The sequence below is a fragment of the Pelodiscus sinensis genome, chromosome 21 (assembly GCF_049634645.1).
Source record: "Pelodiscus sinensis isolate JC-2024 chromosome 21, ASM4963464v1, whole genome shotgun sequence".
Lineage (NCBI taxonomy): Eukaryota > Metazoa > Chordata > Testudines > Trionychidae > Pelodiscus > Pelodiscus sinensis.
Window position 1 is genome coordinate 10,367,975 of NC_134731.1, and position 21,463 is coordinate 10,389,437.

General features: G+C 40.2%; 1 protein-coding gene across 3 annotated transcripts in view; it reads right to left on the reverse strand.

The window, feature by feature from the left end:
• Nucleotides 1–992: 992 nt before the first annotated feature.
• Nucleotides 993–21,463, reverse strand: part of NF1 (neurofibromin 1) — a 202,710-nt gene continuing 182,239 nt past the window's right edge. For 2 of the 3 annotated variants that reach the window (XM_075904830.1, XM_075904829.1), the window contains 3 exons: nt 20,651–20,697; nt 18,685–18,901; nt 993–6,000 (listed from right to left, as the gene is read on the reverse strand). In XM_075904830.1, coding sequence (XP_075760945.1) covers nt 5,858–6,000; nt 18,685–18,901; nt 20,651–20,697 — 407 coding nt within the window. In that variant the 3' untranslated portion in view covers nt 993–5,857. The other variant, XM_075904831.1, reaches the window with a different exon arrangement.

Here is a 21,463-nt window from a genome sequence, read left to right on the forward strand (position 1 = left end):
GTTTATAATTAAACAGACTAATAATGATAGTTTAAAAAAGGACTAGAAAAGATGTCATCTCTCTTGATGCGCTTGGATAGCAAATTAGGGAACGCCAACACCCTACAAAACAAGTCTTCAGAAAAAAAACACTACTCTTCCTCTCACACTGTCCCTACTGTTGGCAAAGGCAGCGCTCTGTGTTACAAGGCAGCAGATCTATAGATACACTGTGCATGTGGCGGGATATAGAAATATATTCTTCACTGATCATGAGTCTAATGATGTAATGTTTAGTTGGCAGCAACAATCAAGTGACTGAATATGTTCTGATAAATGTTTTCACATCTTTTTACCAATTCAAAAAGAAGGCTGAATGTAAGCATTTATACATTTTAAACGGGAAAGTAGTATTTTCTCCTAGAAGAAAACAGACTTGATTATAATTAAGCTGCTGCCATAAAAGTCGTCTTTAACTGATACTTAATTCATAGTTGAAATTCCAAGCTTCTAAAATAAGCTTGCATAGACATACTATACTGAAAGATTTCTTTTGGAAAGACTAAATTTACATTTAAAAATAAATGGGTTTGCAATACTGAGCTAAACTATGATAAATTGAATTTGACTGATGTGAGGTGAAATCAGGTTGCTACTAGATACTAATCTTTTAAGTCAGTGGGAGTTGCCCATACTTAAAGGGCAGAATTTGGGCCAATTAGTTTAAATATGACCTGAAATAAATGATTATGGAGAAAAACCATTCAGCAACCAATGTTCGGCACACAAATCCAAGTCACCAGCTTTTCAGCATGATTGTGGACTCCCCCACCAAAGTTAGTAGTAGAATCCCTCCTGATCTTGAGAGGCTTTGGATTAGATTCTTGGTTCAGACTTGCATCCAGTTTCCAAAGGAACAAATCTCAATACTCAGACAAGAAAAGGCAGAGAGAATAAAAGGATCAGCCTTGAAAACGAGCAGCCAGTGACCCCCCCAAACAACTCAAAGCAGGTTGAATTTACATTTTACTTCAAAAAAAGGGAAGTACATACATGAAGGGAAAATAGGGAGAACAACAATTATTTTAAACCATCATTTCTACAGTTTTACCTACAAGTTACCGTGTTCGAGTCAGCAGGCTTCTCACCGGCTGCCGCACACTTGCTTACAATATTAACAAGATTGTAAATCAAGGAAACATTTTCAAAGTTGAGGCCCAAATGGAAATCGTAAGTTATCATACACAGTGTAAGTTTATAGTACACAGCATTTTTTCTTCTTTAAATGACATAACGCAACAGCAGGAAGGAGAAGTAGTAGTTAACAATTACTAACACTAGAATAATCAAATTTGTATGTTATACATATACAGCAACTAACTGCTTTACAAAAAAAGCAAAATAATACAATATATTGTCACATGTATTTACAGTGTAGTAAATATACTTTGTCAAATTTTACACAAAATCTATTTACAGGTGAATATACTGCATAAAAAAAGTGTGTGGCCAACACTAAAAGTGACTTTCTGTGGTAAGTTGGTTGCATAACATTAAGTAAGACGTGCTTCATGACATCTGGAAAATATTAACCTTAGAATGAAACAAAGCCCTGAAAGCTACAAACCAGTTAGGAATAGAGCACTGGCACTTCCCCAAATGCTCAGTCCACAACACTCATTTGAAATGTTTCCTTTTCATGAAAAATAATTTGCATGCACATTGAAGCAGAAGCATTGGTATAATTAACAGGTAAAGATATGTGCTATTGAAATATCTACCGAGTTAACTTTAAGTCAGGGAAAATACAAACACAAACAATAAAATGTCAATCTTCTTTACAGTACTCAACGTGGTTAATGCATAATGTGCTCTAAAACAGGGGTGTCAAACATACGGTCCCTGTGATGTGTTTATGTGGTCCGCATGTCATTCAGATTCTCTGAAATCTAAATAGAATATTTAGGGCCCTGTCACACTTATCTGCACTGATCTACTTCAGTTACGCAAAAAGCATAGCTGAAATTGACATACTCACTACGGTGTTTTGCATGCGGTAAGGTTGGTGAGGGCTGCTCTCCCGTTGATGCCGGCTACTCTTCTTGTCTTGCAGGAGTACCGGTGTCGACGGGAGTGCTCTCAGAGGTCAATTTATTGTGTTTACAGCAGACGCGATAAAATTGATGGCCGGTGGATCGATCTCTGCAGCATTGATCCACCATGTGGAGCAAACAAGGCCTAGGCCCCATGACTGTAGAGATCATCTCAAAGGCTACGTCTACACAGTGGAGCTATTTCGGGATACCTCTGGTATCCTGAAATAGGTATTTTGCGTCTTAAGAGCAAGCCCATTATATCGGAAAGTAACGGCTCACTATTTTGACGTCCCTGTAAACCTCACTGCATGAGGGGTAAAGGATGTTTTAGAATAGTGCCTTATTTCAAAACAACATTGAAATAAGCGCAATTTGTGTAGCTCATTTCGAGGTAAGGGTGCTGTGTAGACGCACCCAAAGTGTGATCAGTGTGTAACCCATGCAGTGATGGGTGCTGAGTCTACAACTGTCAAACTGACTCGGAGGTGTGATGTCCTCTGTTCCTGGTTAATCGGACTGGAGTACCAACTTTAACGCTCAGGGATGACACTTCAGGCTCAATATTAACACTGACCAATTTAACAGATGGATTAGGTACGGGGGAAGGAGTGGAGCACACTGTTGGCAACAGGCTAGTGCTCCAGGGAATGAAATGCAGAGAAAAGGAGAGGACTCAAAGATAAGGAAAAGGGAAGGATACAAAGCAAGGAGGATAAGAAATTTAAGAAAGGAGAAAGAAAAGGACAAAAACAGTAGTGGATCTACTGGGGAGCAGGTTTTCAGAGTGAAGAATGTGACAGTAAGGCACTGAACAAATAACTGATCACTAGACAGCTCATCACTATGTGAAAACCATGTTTCTCCCTTGATCTCTTTGCAGCCCTCCTACTGATGTTGGTGGTTGTTCCACTGTACAATGTGAGTTTATGGTCCTTAATTTATAACCTGGCCCACAGACTACAATTAACCTTAGAATACAGACCTCCCCCGCAAATGAGTTTGGCACCTCTGCTCTAGAAGGGTTAGATTTTCTGACCCAAACCAAAGGCAGAAATATTAAAAAGACAATCCCTCCCCACCAAGGAAACTTACTAAGGTGAGTTACTTTTTACTGTCTCTCTTACATGGAATCAGTTTTGGTCACGTGGTTATTGAGGGACTCCTGCAGTTCTCACATGAAGGAAAATTCTGATCACTTTGATTTAACAACAGATACTTCAGATGCACTTTTTTTTTTTTACACGAATTCCAATTTCTAGTGTGCCCTGATTTGTTTACAACGAGTAGTTCTGTGGCACCTTAGAGACTAACAAAAATATATGAGCTTTCATGAGTAAAACCATGAAGTAGGCTTTACAGGACTATTTGTTGTTTTTAAAGTTACAGATTAACACAGCTACCCTTCTGAGATAGATTTATTCAGGCAATCTCAAAACACTGGAAAAGGTAGCTTCAAATATACTCAACCCAATCCAATCCAATTTGGTAATAAACATGAAAAATTAAATACGTAAGAAAATTAGCTTGCTTGGAAAACTGAGAGCTAAAAGTGTCTATTTTCTAACAGTATATTACCCTAACAAGATTCCCACCCCTTCTGGTGAAAAATTAAATAGTGAGTTTTATTGAGGCTTCAATATCTAACAAAACTGAACACCTAGAAAACTGACAGGGCTAGAATTAGCTTGATTCAATAGGATCAAGGTTTTAAACGGATGGAGATTGTGAAACTGACTAATACACAACTGGATGTACTAGATGGAAGAGATTTTATCTGTGATATCCAAGGTTATGAATGCATAGCAGCTTAGTACCTGGCACTGGTCATTGCTCTATTCCTAAATTCAATTCTGTCCTTATAACCCATTTCATACATAGCATTTGTAGAATTTTTAATAATTTTCTACTGCAGCTTCTACGTGATCAAGAATAAAAAAAAGTTTGGTTAATTGCACAAGTCTTCAATATTTTCCAACAATATCTATTTCAAGATAACTACTAATTCTAAGTTTTCCTCTTATTTTGGCAAACTATTTGCATATTAAGTTTGTGTTCATAGTTTTTCCAGGACTGTAAACAAATTAAAAAAATTAAATTGTTATTTTAGGAATCAATACAATAAAGGCAAAATTTTATTTACATAAACATGTTACACTGTTGCTGTGTGAATAAATGTGAATAATGTGCTATATCGATAAAATCTGAACACTTAGTTTTCCCAGTCTATTAATTTAGCTGTGGAGTTTGATTTACTGAAAGCCACTACTGAAATCACACTATGAGAGGTTTTTTTTAAATACTATATCCTTTCATTAAAGCAATTCATTAATTGCTAAATCCTAACATACAACAGGGACCACCTGGCATTAGCAGTAGATATACTTAGCCCTAAAATGAGCACCCAGATGACATGTCCTTATCTGTCATTTATATTTACCTCGGAGATCAAAATGTTCCACACATTTTTAGTCCATAAAGTTAGTATTTGCAACACTTAGTGCTACTTCATTACATCTCATTCAACATAGCAGCATATCACAGTCATCCATAGTTAATATACTACTGCAAGTTGACGAGCCTTTCACAGTGATAGAAAGCGATTTCAGTTTACTTCTTATAAACCCCAAACGTCATTGTTTCAAACTAAAAACAACTTATATTCTGCAAGACAAATTTCAAAATGTCTGCATTGATAGCAGAAATTGAATCGCAAACATTCATACATAACTTGTCTTTGACAAAATGTCAGTTATTTTTAAATCCATGTACCATTTTGCATTAAAATTAACAATAATGATTTTGTATCATTGCTTGGGTAGCACATAAGCAGCTTTGCCAAACTAAAAATTCTTGAGTGAGTTGAAAGTTACTTGATACAACTTTCCCAAATAGTTAGTTTGCCAGGAATTTCTTGAAAGTGCATACAATTGGTAGAAAGGGCAAAACTAACATATAGGCTATGTGGAAACAAACAAATAAAAAAAAAGTAATATTTTCCAAGCAGCTACTAAGAGAGCATAAATAGTCAGTTCTTGATGATTTTCTTTCCTCAATACAGCCGTTTTTTTTAGTGCAGTCAAAGTTCAGCAAAAAATAAATTTGCTTTGGAAAAAGTCAGTTTGTCCAGTCTGGTCCATATACAGTCCTAAATGTAGGAAGCTACTTTCCGGGGAATGAAGAGACATGTGGCCACCTCGCCTTCTTAAATTTATTGCTAATTACTAAAGATTTAATTTATCAATCATCCACCTCTGGTTAGCTTTACTGCACTGTGGCTAATTTCATAGGTTGCTTTTAAGCATGGTAAAAAAAAGTCCACAGCTAAAAATCTGAAGGATTTGAATTAACAAGGATTATAGTACTTCCCCGGCTCATAAAGCCACTAATTTGGAAGTGTGCAAAACAGGATTAAACATTAACACTTTCCTTTGAAGAAGAAACAAACAAGGCATATGACAGAAGCAAGATAGAAATGTCTGAGAAATGGCTTTTGTATTTGGACAACTACTGTACTGCACTATTAAAGAATTCCATACTTTATTCATCTACAAAGTTCTTCAGGATCTACAAATGGTTCTGTTGAATGGTTCTGAAACACTGGCTTAAACCAAAAAACAGAAGAAAAGAAAAGAAGGCATTAAAATTCAGGCAATGTTTCAAGAGTTGATCATCCGGCAACATGGCTGGTGGGATGGGAACTTTAAGAATTAAGTGCAGCATCACAACTGGTAGAGGGCCACTAGTGAAGCCCATGTACATAAGTCAGGTTTAAAAAAAAAGTTTCACACCATCTTTTTAGCGCTGTGACGTTTGAAACTGCCAGCACTTCGCTGCTTTTGCACTTGACTTGCAGACCCATGGCGTGTCCTCCCGCTGTTGGAGTGTCCTGTGGTAGGAGAGAGTTCGACATTCTCCTTGTCAATTCCTGATAGGAAATCAAGGGGACACAACATTAATTTCCTAAGGTTAAGATTCTCAGTCCCATTTATCTTATAGTTTAACATTTTAAAGGCAGGTTTGTCTTCGCTTAAATTGGCCACCAAGAAGGCATTTAACAATTTTAAAGGCAGACAAAAATTAGAGACATTCTTTAGACTAAGAATAAGAAAGCTGCCAAAAAAAAAAAAAAAAAAAAAAAAAAAAAAGAGAACATAAGAGAAATAATAATGACTGCAGATGAAGCTAGAAGCAGGCAGGCCTTGACTGAATGGTAGTTACCATAGATTATAGAATAAAGCAGCTTCAACACATATCTTACCATAGCTTTCCAGTAGAGGTCACCTTCCATCTATCTACAACGGCTCACACCCTTCATCTTTCCATACATTCAATCAAACTTGAGCAAAATTAACATTGCAAATACCAAGCTAGTAAAGTTATATTAGCAGGGCCACAGGCTTCTTAGGTATATAAGACGAACGAGGAATCTGTTACAATCATAGCTCCATTTCATACGTGTCCCCTTCCTGACACTTCTAGTCTTGTGTAAAATGCCAAACACTTTGACAGCAAGTAGAGTACCATGTACTTGACATGTCTATTAGTACAGAGATGTTTCCTATCAAAAGCCCCTTAACATAAATATTATAAGGGGGAGGAGGAGGGTAATCAAGAGTTCTATACAGCATAATGAAAGAGTAAACACAAACATTTAACAGTAATGTACATGAATACTGTTATGGCAACTTAAAATTCCAAGTGTCCTACAGAGTGTAATTGGATATGTGGAGCTGTAAAGATGTGGAGAAATATGCTTTCCAACTCATGAGATCTAGATGCTTCCACTCCTTGTCATACGGTGTGGTTCTGGCTCCACTCTGTTTTCCCCTTTGGTTGACTGTGTCCACAACTAAAGAATTAGGGGACAGGTGGGGAAAACAAGAAATTGTCACCCTGTGATGTGACATCGTATTTACAGTCAGATCTTTTGCAGACTGGTGGCATTGTGGTTGGCATCTGCCAGATTACCTTGCCAGGGTCCATAAGCGCTGGGTCCATTGGTAGGGCGAGCTTAACAGAGGGGGAGGCATGTAATATGCTGGTTAATTTATGTTGAGTTTCAGGGAGACTCACTAGGGAGATCTCCAGGATGTCAGCCACCCTTTTGTATAGCTCCTGGAATGATGGAAAGTCACCTCCCACTGTGGGAGAAGGGGACATTAAAGTATCATCAGGGGAGGATGATATAATGTGCATTGGAGGGTGAGAAGAAACAGAAGAGTCCTCATCATTCAAGGCTGGCTCACCTTCCTCCTGGTAGGCTGACCTGTCCAGGGTTGACAGGGAGGTGGCCTTTGATGGTGTGGATGGAGTTGGCTGAGGCTGCACCTTTTGTGGCTGCTAGGCCTGGTATGGTACCCAGGGGTCTCAGTAAGGCCAGTTGGCTGGTAGTGGCACAGGAGGAGACAGCCATTGAGATGGTTGCCATTGCAGCAGTGGCTCTTGCTGAGGCTGCTTAGGAGAGGCGCGTCTTGGGGTGTGGGTACCAACCAACGGCGTGTCGTCCTCATCACTTAAGAGCGGCAGTGCCAACCTTGCCGGAGTGGAAAGTGTGAACTTGCCAGACGTGGGTGAATGGTTGGTACGAAACAATGGGGTCATGGGCACCGAGTTACCCTGAGATCCTCTGTAGTAGTAAAGGGCTGTGGTGCCGCGGCGCCAGTGTGGGTGGCAGTGTGGAGAGTGTTACAGCTGCAATCTGCGGTGATGTCGGTGCCACATGGGAGGCCGTTGGTACCACATGTTTGTGCCAGAGGTGGCATAGTTGCCAAAGGTGCCGAGTGAGGCTTGGATTTCTTCGGTGCTAGTGGTGCCTTGGCAGATGGTGATTTGGCCTTTGCCGTCATCAGCACTGAAATGTGTTCAGATGGTGCCGATTTAGACTTGGCCTTCTCTGGAGCCTTGGTGCCCACTTGGTGAGGGGTCCTTGGACCCTCGGGAGCTGTCGGTGCCTGACGGTCCCAGTACCTCCCTGTCCAGTGCCCTGGTTGAGGTCAGTGCAGGGGGTATCTAGGATGCCTGCCTTAGTTTTTTTTTTTTTGAAGGGGATGCGATCTCTTTCTGGGTTGTTCTGAGGAAGAGTCTCTGGCGCCAGAGCCTGCTGGAGCCACCTTCTTGGGCATGGCAAGGGGAGAAGGCTGTTGAGGTGGGGTAGAGAGCATTGGAGCCGAAAGCGGCCTCACTGTTTTCAAGAGAGTTTAAGCTGGAGCTCCCTTGCCTTGTGTATGTGGGCCGTTAACTGCTTGCATTGCTGGCTGGCATGTGCCGCCCCAGGCACCAGACACACTGTTGGAGACAGGAATTGAGTCTGCAAGACAGGCAGCGTTTGAATCCTGGGGATCCTGGCAGCCCAGGAAGAAAACAACTTGCTAAGGCAAATGGCTTTAACAGCTACAATAAATTTTTTTTGTAACAATTAATGGTAACTAGAAAACTACTAACTATGAACACGATTATTAAACTATACTAACGATAATAACACGAAAACTTTGAAAATTGTGTCAAAGCTGGAGAGCAAGTGTGGTTCTGACTGACACTGGCGGAGGCAGACAAAAAACTGAGGGGATGGTTGGCTGCACATTTGTAGCAGCAGAACCGTATGCGCCACTGCTTCATGTGCGCAGCCTACCGGAGGGCACTGCTACCTAAAAACTCTGACTAGGCATGCAGCGGTGCCCCAAACACCTATAGGAACACTCCTCAAAGAACTGATTTTTCACAGATGTCTCAAATTCTAGATAGATGCCTATCTAGAGAGATTTCATGCAGTGGAGTGAAAGATGACATTTTTTCTGGATCAGTATCTGAAATTTTCATTAAGAATTGAGAAAAAGATGTATAAAGAACATATCCAGTTACTGCCATGATATACTATATATATGTAAAAATATACACAATCTCCGTACACTACATTAGAAGATCAAATACAAAAATTGTGACTTGTGAAAGAATTGATTATAACAAAAATATTTCCCTGTATTTGGTGTGTTTAAATGTACCTCCAGGCTTAAGAAAGAAGAAATCAGATACTGATGAGGCATACGGAAACTAGTTGGAATGTCTTATTTTATAATACTTCCAATACACCCTAAAAATTATTCCCAAAGTATGGGTTGCAACCCAGTATTAGGGATATGAGGCACTGGGTTACTGGGGAGCTCCCCATTGGGGGAGTTTCCTGGCAGCTGTTGATGAGTTCCCCAGCGGCTGCTGGCAGGTCGTAGGCATAAACAACTTTTCCCTTTGTTGTGGTCTGGGTCACTAGATCACAAGAAAAAAGTTTGAAGACCACTTCCCTAAAGTGAGTGCAATAAATCCTTGTTTTCTAAACAGGAAGAAGTTTTTGATTACAGGTATAGGAATGCACATTTGCACTTCTCATGTACTGACAAATTTTCAATTAAAAAAAAACAAACTGTGTGGCCAGTGTGATTTAAATAGGAATAGATGGACCTTAATCAGACCCAGTATGGCTGTTCTCATATATAGTTGTATGTATTCAGAGATATCAACATCTGTAACAGTAATATCCAGCCTCTTGTCCCAGATATTTTAGTGGAATAAAGATGGTATTGAGGTGAAGTCACTGGACTAGGACTTTGAAGATCTGGGTTCAGTGTCTGGCTTTAGTGGGAAATTCCATTAATTTGTTTGTGCTTCAGTTCCCCATGTGTAAAATGGGGACAATACTTAACTCTGTCTAGTCCATTTAGATTGTAATCTTTTCAGGATTGTAATCTTTTAGGAACGGTGTCCTTGCATGTGAATATAGCATGCTGGGGCTTGCAGATGGTACTGGCATTTTGAACACAAAAGGATTTTTATTTAGGCTGAAGTTCTGTTATACTTTCAGCAATACCATCCTTCCACTATTATACTATTTCTTTGTCTAATTCAGCCCTCATAATAACCTAAGTAATTTTACTGATAACCAGGCATTTTACATGGAAATCGACAATAGAACTCTGGCATGGAATGTTGCTGTTTTAGTGCCCATGCTAAAAAATGGGATTTAAGACCAGAATCATTGGGCAGATAGGTAGTTGATATATAGCAGTGTTTTTCAACCTATTTATTAATAAAGTACCCCTTGTTCACACAAAAAAGTACCCCCAGTACCTACAGTTTTCAGACGCACAACATTTTTTTCTACCATTGCAACACATTTGTTTAATCAAATTAATTGTAGCTGGGCGGGTGATAAAATTATTGGGTGTAAAAAATACAAAAATAATAAAGCGCTGTAAAACTTAACACAAAAATTCAATTTTCTCCAAATTTCAGTTGTGTTGACGTACCCCCCAAACTTCTCTCGAGTACCCCTAAGGGTACTCGTACCACTGGTTGAGAAACACTGGTATATAGAACAGTGAACAATTGATGCACATTGAAGTTTATTCAAATGATTCAATCATGATTTGATCTGTTCTCTGATTATACTCTCCTCCTGCCAGAGGCCAGAAATTTTCCTGAAAAAGAACAGGTATGAATGTGTCTGAGCAGCAGGTCTGGGTTACAAGTAACATTGGGCTACATTAAGTTTTTTTAAGCATGAGTCAGACAGCATTGCCCAAATGCAAGGACTACTGATATTTTTATTATAAACATTTTACAAGTAGATCACAAGATCTTACTACACTGCAAACCACATGTACAACAAATTTGTCTCCCCCACCACCAGCATTGAAAGGAGACTAGTACTGTAACAGTACTGGAAGCTGGTACTGCACAGGGCACTTTCATAGCTGAAGACTATAATGATAACTCAAGCTGCGTGGTCACAAGATCAGCTGATACTGAAAATACCTTCAGCGCTAAAGAAACCTGTGTTGGGAGCATCTGTACGGCAGGGGCTGGCACCAGAGTTATCAGCACCACATGCACAAAGATCTGCACCAGGCAAATCACAGACTTCTGTCGCAAGTGCTTGGAGACCCGAAGAACCTGATCTCGGCTGAGAGTCACTCTAGGCTACGCTGGCTTAGGAGGACTATGCCTCCTGTAACTTAGGTCCCCTAAATGGGCTTTTCTCCCTTTCTGCATTCTCTTCCTGAACAAGCGAGACTGACGGTATGCTGTCTTAGCTATGGCTTTCCAAGACAAAAAAGGCATCTTGAGTGCTATTCATTAACAAAATGAAACATGTATTAAGGTGGGACAGTTTGGCCCTCAGGGATTTCATTTCAGACCTGAAAGCTAAATCCCAACAGTGGGGAAGCCCCAAACACTCGCAACTTTTTTCTTAACTATATATAGCCACAGACGGTACAAAAATTACTAGACTAGTATTTTAACCCCCACACCCAATCAGTAAAGTGGCTGGTAGGAAGGAGCTGACAGATGACTGGGCTCCCACTGCCTTTTGTGCTCTCAGGGGGGTTGGGTTATGTGACAGGTAACTGAAAGTTCAGGTGTGACTCCAAAGGTAACGCTGGCCAAAAGAACTAGATCTTAGGCATACGGAGGAGCTACGCAGTAGAAGTGGAATCCATGTGGACAATCAGATGAAGAGCTGTTTAAGTGATGAAAGACACCAACTGTTATTTGTGACCCAGCCATTTCTAAGCCCCAACCAAAATATTTTCCACAGTGAGCACCACAGAAGATAGAGGTTATAAAGTGGGCCTACCAGGAAACTTCACCCTTTGGCTGTGCTGACTATTCACGGACAGGAAACCTTGCAATTAAACAAGTGCTCTCTATATAGTAGAGGAAGAATGAAGCTTACAATACAGAATATCAGGATGAAAGCACCAAAAGGGATTTATGTTCAAATGCACAGACTTTTCTAAACAGTTTAAACCCCTATTCTGTCAACCCTGGACTAGCTATAAGAAGTTAACTGTCAATAACTTTGCATGTAAAAGATGTCAGGGCAAAGCAAACAGTGAGCTCTAACTATGTTAGTCTGGACCTCACACAAGATCTTACTACCCTGCAAACACATGTGATAAGCCACTCCACACAGAAGGGACTTTGGGTGCAGAGCCATCATCACTAATATCCTAAAACAGAATAATTAATTTGAGACAATGAACCTGAAACCTCACTTTATTCCAAACCTGCTTACAAACAACAGTTATCAATTTCACTGTGCATATGAACTGAAATTGTGTATTTTGGACTGAAAATTATTCCTGCACCAAAACACTGGTGCACCTGAGGCTTATGTCTCATTATTTCTGTAGCAAAATGAGAGTGAGTAAGTGTGGGAATACTCAAGAGTGATTGTGTTAATGTTCAGCAATGGGACGAACACTGTACATAGTAAAGCATTTTAATGATAGGAGCTAAAATGTGGCCTAAAACAAAGATTAGCGACAGTGAAAAAAATATTAATGAAATTTCAAATGATAATTTTTAACCTAATTATGGAAGGAGGGAACAAGTGGCAATTTATTGAATAAGTAAAAACTTTCCAAGCCATGAAGTACCTTCAACTGTCTTCTATTTCATATGGACGAGAATCAGCCTCTTATTCTGTCAGTCATAAGATTCTTCTTTCATTTATACTAGTGAAAGTGGAGAATCAGGTCCACTATTTTACAGGCAAAAGGACTATTTTCTAAATTAAAAACACAATTGCATTCTGACTCCTGCTGTCAGTTGTGGCTTATCTTCCACTTCACACAGACAGACACAGACAACCTAGAGCTTAGGCAAACTACATGATCAAGGAGAACAGGAAGCAGTCTATATGGCTGAGTGCATAAAACATTCTCTGCAACTCTTTCTGTATCTTCCTACATGAACAGAAGGCTCAAAATGTCAATGCCTCAATAAAAGCAGCATGTGGTCTTCAATAATTAATCTGGCAAAGTTTGTTCCAAATAACTCCTCTTGTGTGTAAATGCTGATGGCATAGTGCTGATGTTTAAACTGATTTTCTATCAAAAAAATTAAATGAAACATTTCAGCCTCTCTCTTGTTCTTGGTGAATATGTACAGTAGATTACCTTCATTGGGTGTTCATCACTGAAGTATCAAGGTGCCCGTTCTCTTCTCAAACCTGCCTTATTCCTGTGGATGGGGCTTGCATTCTCACCTGCTTTGTTTTAAATATCAAATAAGGAGCTAATGGCAATACAAGAAATGTAACAGCTTTACACTTACTTACAAGTGCTGTGTCTGGAATCATTCCTGTGTTTAAAGAGCTTAGTAAATTACTTCTCATGCCTTAAGCCCCACTCTAATGCAGTTCAAGCAGTATCACGTGCAAATATGATGAAAGTAGAGGGTACCTGGATGAGGAAGCGGCATGAAAACTGCTGATTTAGAGCAAGGCAGAGAAGCTTCACGGACACAGAATGAAAGAAAAAACATAAGTGAATAATGTCCATGACAAGAAAAAAGAGTAAGACAGACAAAACATTTATAGACAATGACTCTGCCTAGTTCTCTTGGTTCCAGAGGCGGGAAATGGAAAAAGGTTAATATCTGATACTCTGAGTAGATTGTTACTATAATGAATAGCTGTTTGTATAAATCAATGGTTATCTCTAAATTAATTCACTGTGATAAAACTGGCATCACCAAAACAGCTGATTGTTTTAGCTGAATGGTTCTCGGACAATGGTCACGTGGATCACTGTGAAAATCTTGCTCCTCCTAGAGCTTCCGTGGCTACCTCACCTCTTTCTAGAGACTAGGTGTAGAGGTCATCTCTATCTCCTACCCTCATGTGCTTGGGTTGCTAATTTCATCCTGGGGATGACATTTCTTCTGTCACTTGCTTCCTTACATCTCTCCCAAGATAACGCAGAAGGGGAGAGATGCATAGCAATGATCTGACTTCCCCAAAGTTGAGCCTCTAATACGGCACAAGTAATTTCAGTGAAAGACAATCTATGCCCACAGCTGCATACAGTGGTGTAGGGTGGGCTGATTCAATGGTCAATAATTAGTATGGAACAGTTTGAAAACCAAGATATGAGCTATATACAAAACTATACCAGTTTAAGAACTAGGGTTGCCAGATGGCTTCAACAAAAATACCGGACACACATGACATGACATCACAATCTACATTACATCTTATTTAGAAAATACCGGACATTTCTATTTTCTCAATTTGTTTCCTGAACAGAAAGCTCAAATACTGGACTGTCCAGTTCAAAACTGGACACCTGGCAACCCTATTAAGAACATGTTTAGCTAAAACAGTACGAATCTGTGCAGATCAGGCCCAAGAAGTGGAAGATTTTGAGGCTGAGGTACATCATCAAGGGACCCAACTTACAAACTGGTCCACAGAATGAGAAAGTTGGAGAACCACTACTTTAATTCTAAGTCTCCCTTCCAGCCAATTGCCAGAATGGGGTGAGTACATTTGGGCCCAGACAAAACACTAATACAAAATGAAGATAAGAGACAAAGTAACATTTCAATTAAGCTTTTGGGTGCTTTAATTTTTAACTGACAAACTTGAAATATCTTTAAGGGGTGATTTTCAGAGGGCACCAGACATTCTGAATTTTGGGAACTCAATTTCAATCAGAAGTAAATTGTTAAAGAACTGGATCATATAGACACATTGTACAGTATACCTATGTGCGTAATAGATGACCTGATATATCCTTCTGTATTCCTCTTGTTTACTGTGTATGTTTGAAAAGTTCTGAAAATAAGTTTAAAAAAATTAAAATGCATCATAGAATCATAGGACTGGAAGGGTGATCCCATCCAGTACCCAGCATTCATGACAGGACTAGTATTATCTAGACCAGTGTTTCTCAACCAGTGGTACGAGTACCCTTAGGGGTATTCGAGAGAAGTCTGGGGGGTACGTCAACACAACTGAAATTTGGATAAAACCGAATTTTTGTTTTTAGTTTTACAGCGCTTTATTAGTTTTATACTTTTGACACCCAAAAACTTCATCGCCCCCCCGGCTACGATTAAGTTGTTTAAACAAATGGGTTACAATGGTAGAAAAAAAATGTGCGTCAGAAAACTGTAGGTACTGGGAGTCTTTTTTTTTTTTTTTTTTTTTTAAAGGGGTACTTTATAAAAAAAGAAAAAAAAAGGTTGACAAACACTGATCTAGACCATCCCTGATCATCCTCTCTATTATGCAACACCTGCAAAAAAGCGTGAAGTGAGTTCTCCACTTGGTAAATTAATGGAGGTGTGTGTGAGAGGTCCAATTAGTTCACTTAAAATACTAGCTCACAACACAAAACATCAAGAAGTACAAATCAGTTTTCGTCAATGTTAAACGAATTTAAGTCTCAGACAGATCCACCAATGGGGAGAGAAGGGGACAAATGCCCCACAGTCCAGCAATTCCAAGGGGCCCAGGGTTGCTGTGGCAGCCAGAACCCTAGGCCCTCTAAATCACTGCTGGAGCACTGCTCTGCATGCTCTGCCTGCCTTTGAAATCCCTGGGCCTGTGGAGCTGTCAGGCTCCCCCCCCCCCCCCCCCCCCCCGCGCACCCAGATACAGAATTTCTTGGGGCTGAAGGGCTGAAATTTTTCTATTTTACTTTCTCATTCTGTCTTCAACACTAGCAGAAAAAATCTAAATGCTTAAACTGATAAAAAGCCAGTAAAGACCATTAAGAAAAATCTGCTCTCAATAGCAGTAACTCCAGGTATATTGTATCTTGTACCTCTACAGCACTAAACTACTCTTCACAGTGGATGAAGTTGTCTTGTGACCACAAAGTATGCTCTGACTAACTTCTAGTCCTGCATTTTCCATAGTTTGTAATTTATTGTTACAAAAATTAATGTCAAATTTATGCACTGAGCAGACCCTACCAACTATCCCCTTTTTAAGTGATGGGGATTTAAGACTCCTAAACAGTCTCCCACTCATCAGTGTGGTCTGTGGAACATTTTAGTGTTTTGCATGGAGCTGACTTGTTTCTAGCTGAGAGAAACAGAACAGATGAGAAATGATTAAATAAAGTATTTTTTCCCTAAAAAGAACACCACAATACACAATGCAGAACGGCAGCTAAGAATCACATGCAAATATGACTTACTACATTGCAAACAGATGTGAAAAGTCACTATGAGTGTGATCTGTGGAACACTTGGTAGTGATTTGCAGGGAGCTAACATTACTATATACAAATAACTGCTGGAGTTGTCGCAGAGATGTTACATAATTGTGAGAAGGGAGGTATCCATAATACAGGTCTTTCTATTAAGTTGTTGACCAAATTTTGAGGACATTTGGGAGCCAGGATTTAAACAGCATGCCCTGAATTTATATTTTTAAAAGCCTTTTTCCCCCCTTTGTTTGTCAGTTTCTATCTTGCAAACCTACCATAGAGGGAAAGAGTTAATTTACCAAACAGTGCTGGCACAACACAAATTAGCCTTACAAAGTTTTCCCTGTACTTTTTTTTTGCTGAAACAGGAATCTTAGGTGCTATTTGTATTTATAGTCATTTCAAAATTTTCAGAAATAAACTGATGTTCAACTGAGTTCCTGGAAACAATCACAGTAATACTACTGAGACACCATCTTAAGATCTTCATGAGGTTTTCTGTTTGTAACAAAGTTGAACAACTTGACACTTGACTACTCATTGCTTTATATTACTTCTGCCAAAGGAATTACTGAATATTTATAAATAAAGCTAAAAACACCTTGTTATTTAAGAAATTAAAGATAGGAACATTAAAAGTACTTGCAATGTAAAAAAATGACTTTTCCAAGGATTTCTAAAGCCACCATCTACTGTAATAATTTATTACAGAAAAAGAGTGTTGGTAATTGTAACACCTTGTGATTACTAAATCCAATTATTCTGTTTCTTACTTCGAGTCTTGTTATTTGTCCTCGGCATGAACCTCTGTAATAAGGACACAGCAACAAGACTGCAGTGACAATGCAAGACCCCTTAAGGCTGAACTGTGCTATTGATAAAGCATCATAGACAGGTACAACTCTGAAAAACAAATACTCCACTCCTACTCAGGGGAGAGCTATTTAGTGAAATGAATCTTCTTGGCTTAGCTAAAACCTGGGAAATGAGCCAGTTTCTCCTGAGGATAACAGACTTTTCCATCTAGACTGGCTCAATTTTCTCAAAACATAATTCTAGCACTCTCTCCCCAATGATTAAATCAGCTAGCGGGTTTCACTTGCTCTGAAAAGCTGGACAGATACAGTTGAGAGGTCACAATTAAGTCATGAAATGGTAGGATTTTAAATACACTTCAGTGTCACTCGTTTTGATAACCAAGGTATTGACTCATCTTTTGTGAACCCAGTATTTATCATCATATAGACAAAGAAACATGGACAACAGATGTGAGTGGAAAGGAGATCTGGAAGGCTAGATTTCTTAAGCGCATTGACTGTCAATTCGGGGCTAACTGAAGCCAGTCAGAAATCTGAGGCAATGAACACAGCCTGGACCTAAAGGCAAGCAACAAGAGGCTACCAATCCTTGCACCCAGAATAAAAAAATAAGCATGGAACAAAAAATATTATTTTTAAATTGTCAGAGCTGTAGTAATTTGAATGTAACATGGCAAAATGATATATATTGCTGTGATTAAAACACAGAAAAAACATTACTAGAAGATTTATAAGTTAAGCAACCCAAAACCACTGCCTAATTCACCAAGAGAATATCTCCAAATATACAGCCTGTCTTTTCTTTGAACATTTCATCCTACTGCCACTTGCTCATACCCTCATGAACTGCAAAATGCAGAACCTCACCTTGCTCGCTATTCATCCCTGTGCATACAAAGATCTGCAGTTCTATTTCCTCCCGATCTTTCCCTATTTTCTCCCCAAATATGTTAAAGTATTCCATTCCATTGTCATTTACTCTTTTTTAATACTTAGCGGTCATTCTCTTTGGAACCTCTTTCAATTTACCAGTATCTTTTAGAAACATGGTCAGAAACGAAGCAGTGTTTCAGGTGTGGGAACACCAGTTCTTTAAATCAGTGGGACTATTGCCCCTCTGTTCTGTGACATCACGCTATTTCCTGTGCACCCTTAAACTGCAGTGGGTTTTTTCCCCCCACTGGCTCATTATATTACCAATCTGTATCTAATTAGTTTCTTTAGCATTATCCCCCAAGTCTCCATCAGCATTATTGCTTTGCAGGGTTCATCTCCAACTGAACATGGAAGTTTTAAAGGTTTTTTCCTCTGGGGGGATTAATTTGCATGTTCCTATCTTGAATCTCATATGGTTATTTCCATGATTAACTATGCTGAGATATCAACACAAATGTAAATGTTTACATTTGTAGTGCTCTATACTAAAATTTAGTTCTTTCCAGCATGCTGCTGCACCTGGATGTCAATTCTCTGCATGTGTCACCAACAAGAAGAAAAACTTGAATCCCTAGGTATTTTCCAAGTTTTCTTTGTTACCCCGTTCAGTGTCGATACAAGTAACATATGGCGACATTAGGTCCCACTCACAGGGTCAGAAGACAACTTCCATGACAAAGAAAACCCAACATCAAGATGCAATAATGTCATGAATATTTTAATAACAGAGAATGCTATGTTGTTTAATATATTCATGTCTCTGGAGCATTAATGACACTTCTTGTTTGTGGGGCTATATCAATGTTAGATTTAATATGGTCCCTTTATAGAGATAGCATAAAACCATGTACTGACCTGGGGAATGCTGGGAAGTTGCGAGTGAGGTCATAGAATTAGAAAGGTTAAGGTTAGCAGTAATACTAAGCTGGCTCTGCACTGCTGGAGGATAAGGAGATGTAGGCGTCAGTAGGGATTCCTCACTGGTTTCCTCATCAATTCCAGGCAAATATGTGTCAATCAAAGCATCAAGAAACTTCACAATAAGCTCAGCATAGTCTGGGATTTGTGTTTGCTGTGGAAATAAAAATTAAATCTTTCCTTTTTCTCTTCCACCAATATCAACAGAAGTTTTACCTCAAACCTTACTTTGATGTTTGCTCACTTGCTTTGTCTAAGTCTTTAAGCATTTTACGTGGGCATCTGCAAAGTCCAATCTTGGCTCATGTTCAGATTAATTTTAATATGCACTCAAGGCAATCTGTAATTATAATATGAACACCCCATTGAATAGCAGCAGCATCAAGTAATGAGTGGTAGCAACAATGCTGAAATTTCTTTTAGAAGGAGCACTGCTCCTTCTAAAAGGAGCACTGCTCCTTCTAGCTCTGATGATTTATAAACATTATCTGTGCCTCTTTAAATCTAATATCCAACCCACTGTCCATCTCTGCCCATTTGGTCCTTGTTACATTGACCTGACCGAACAAATTGCGGCACAGATGGTCAATACTTGTATTGCGTTCCATGTATAATGTGAAATTTATCATTGTGAATTTACTTCTGTATTGATTTCCACATCTGTGTAAGCCACAAAATACATATACAGGCAGTCCCCGGGTTACGTACAAGATAGGGACTGTAGGTTTGTTCTTAAGTTGAATCTGTATGTAAGTCGGAACTGGCGTCCAGATTCAGCCGCTGCTGAAACTGACCAGCGGCTGACTACAGGAAGCCCGAGGCAGAGTTGCTCTGCCCCCTGCTTCCTGGAATCAGCCGCTGATCAGTTTCTACAGCGGCTGAATCTGGACGCCTGGGACAGAGCAGCTGGGGCGCCGCTGGGTAGGTCCCCGCAGCGCCGCACCTCAGCGCTGTGGGGACCAACCCGGCAGCACCCCAGCTGCTCTACCCCAGGTGTCCCCAAGTCAGCTGCTGCTGAAACTGATCAGCAGCTGATTCCAGGAAGCCTGGGGCAGAGCAGCTGGGGTGCTGCCGGGTTGGTCCAGTAGCGCTGAGAGCAGCGCTGCGGGACCAACCGGCAGCGCCCCAGCTGCTCTACCCACAGGCGTCCCGAGAAAAGCTTGGTCTGCTGGGGGAGAGGGGGGGGGCGCACTAGCTGCGTCCCGCCCCCAGCAGACCAGGGAGACGCAGGTGGGGGGACTGCCCAGACGCGCCCCGGTCCCGCTGCCCGGGTCCTCCGCGTCTCCCTGGTCTGCTGGGGGCCCCCCCTCGGCACTGGGTCCCGCCGCCTGGGTCCTCCGCGGCTTTGCTCCGTGTCTCCCTGGTCTGCTGGGGGGCCCCCCCAGCAGACCAGGGAGACGTGGAGCAGCTTTTCTTGCCCCGGAGGATGCGGGCGGCAGGACCGCGGCGCGTCTGGGTGGTCCTGCCACCCGCCTCCTCCGGGGCGAGAAAAGCCCCGTTCGTAAGTACGGATCCGACGTAAGTCGGATTCGCGTAACCCGGGGACTGCCTGTACTACAGAACTTGAGATGTGTTGATAGTAACATGTCAAGGGGCTCTTAACGATAACAGGATCATTGCAAAGGGTTATTTACCATCATGACTGCTCTTACTTGACTAATAGCTTAAGAGTAGGTACCACTATTATGTTCTCATACCTGCTTACAAAATCTACCAAGATTTGTTAGGTCTGCCTGAGGGCTAGTTACTGCCTTGCTCATTAAAGTTTGCCTAGGGGGCTAGTCTGTTATATCAACATCGTTTTTTAATACTGATATATGGTACCATAAGGGACATCCTGGTGCTCTATATAGAGAATAAAGACAAGACTCTGAAGAATTCACATTTTACATACTATTCTTACCTTAGAGAATGGCCCAGCAAACCTCCACAACCCATTAAATCCAAAACCTGTAACAAATTATATGACTATTACCACCATATAACAATTTTCTCATATTAGGTTTTCCTATCAAAATTCTAAGAAAGATGCATCTTGCATTGGCTTACATAAAATGATGTTATGTAAAGATCTCTCAGTTACAGAACATGACATTTCTTAGGTATAAAAATAGACTAAATTTTGTGTTCAATATGTAAAAAGTACAGCTACTGAGCAGTGTGCATAGTATAAATATATGTATTACATAATATGCACACTCAAACAATATTACATCTGAAGTATAATAAATGAATTCCAAGCCTCAAATTAAAATGGGAGGCTGTCATGTTAAGAGTTTAAATATACATAAAAATTCCAAAAGGGCAAATTACTTTGGAGCCTAAAGTCATATTTTCAAAATGAACTTAGGAGCCAAAATGTCATGGACTTTCAGTGCCTAAGTCACTCTGAAAACAGGGCTTAAGGTGGGTTAGAAATGTTACCCTCTACAATTTATTTACCAGTTAGATCAGAAGCAGGCAAGATATGGCCTGCAGGCCAGATCCAGCCCGCCAAGCCTTTTAAGTCGGCCCGCCTGTCCCTGTGGCATGGAGCAGTGCTGCTCAAAGCAGGTAGCTGCTCCCTGTGCTCTTTTTTGCTGCATAGGGAGAGGAGGCAGCTTTGCACACTGCCACATTACGGTTTGTGAAATTTAGAAAAACCCCACTCTATTAATTCTGGGCAGCAGTAATCTTGACAGAAGCATTATTTATTTATTTTACAGTAAAGCGGTTT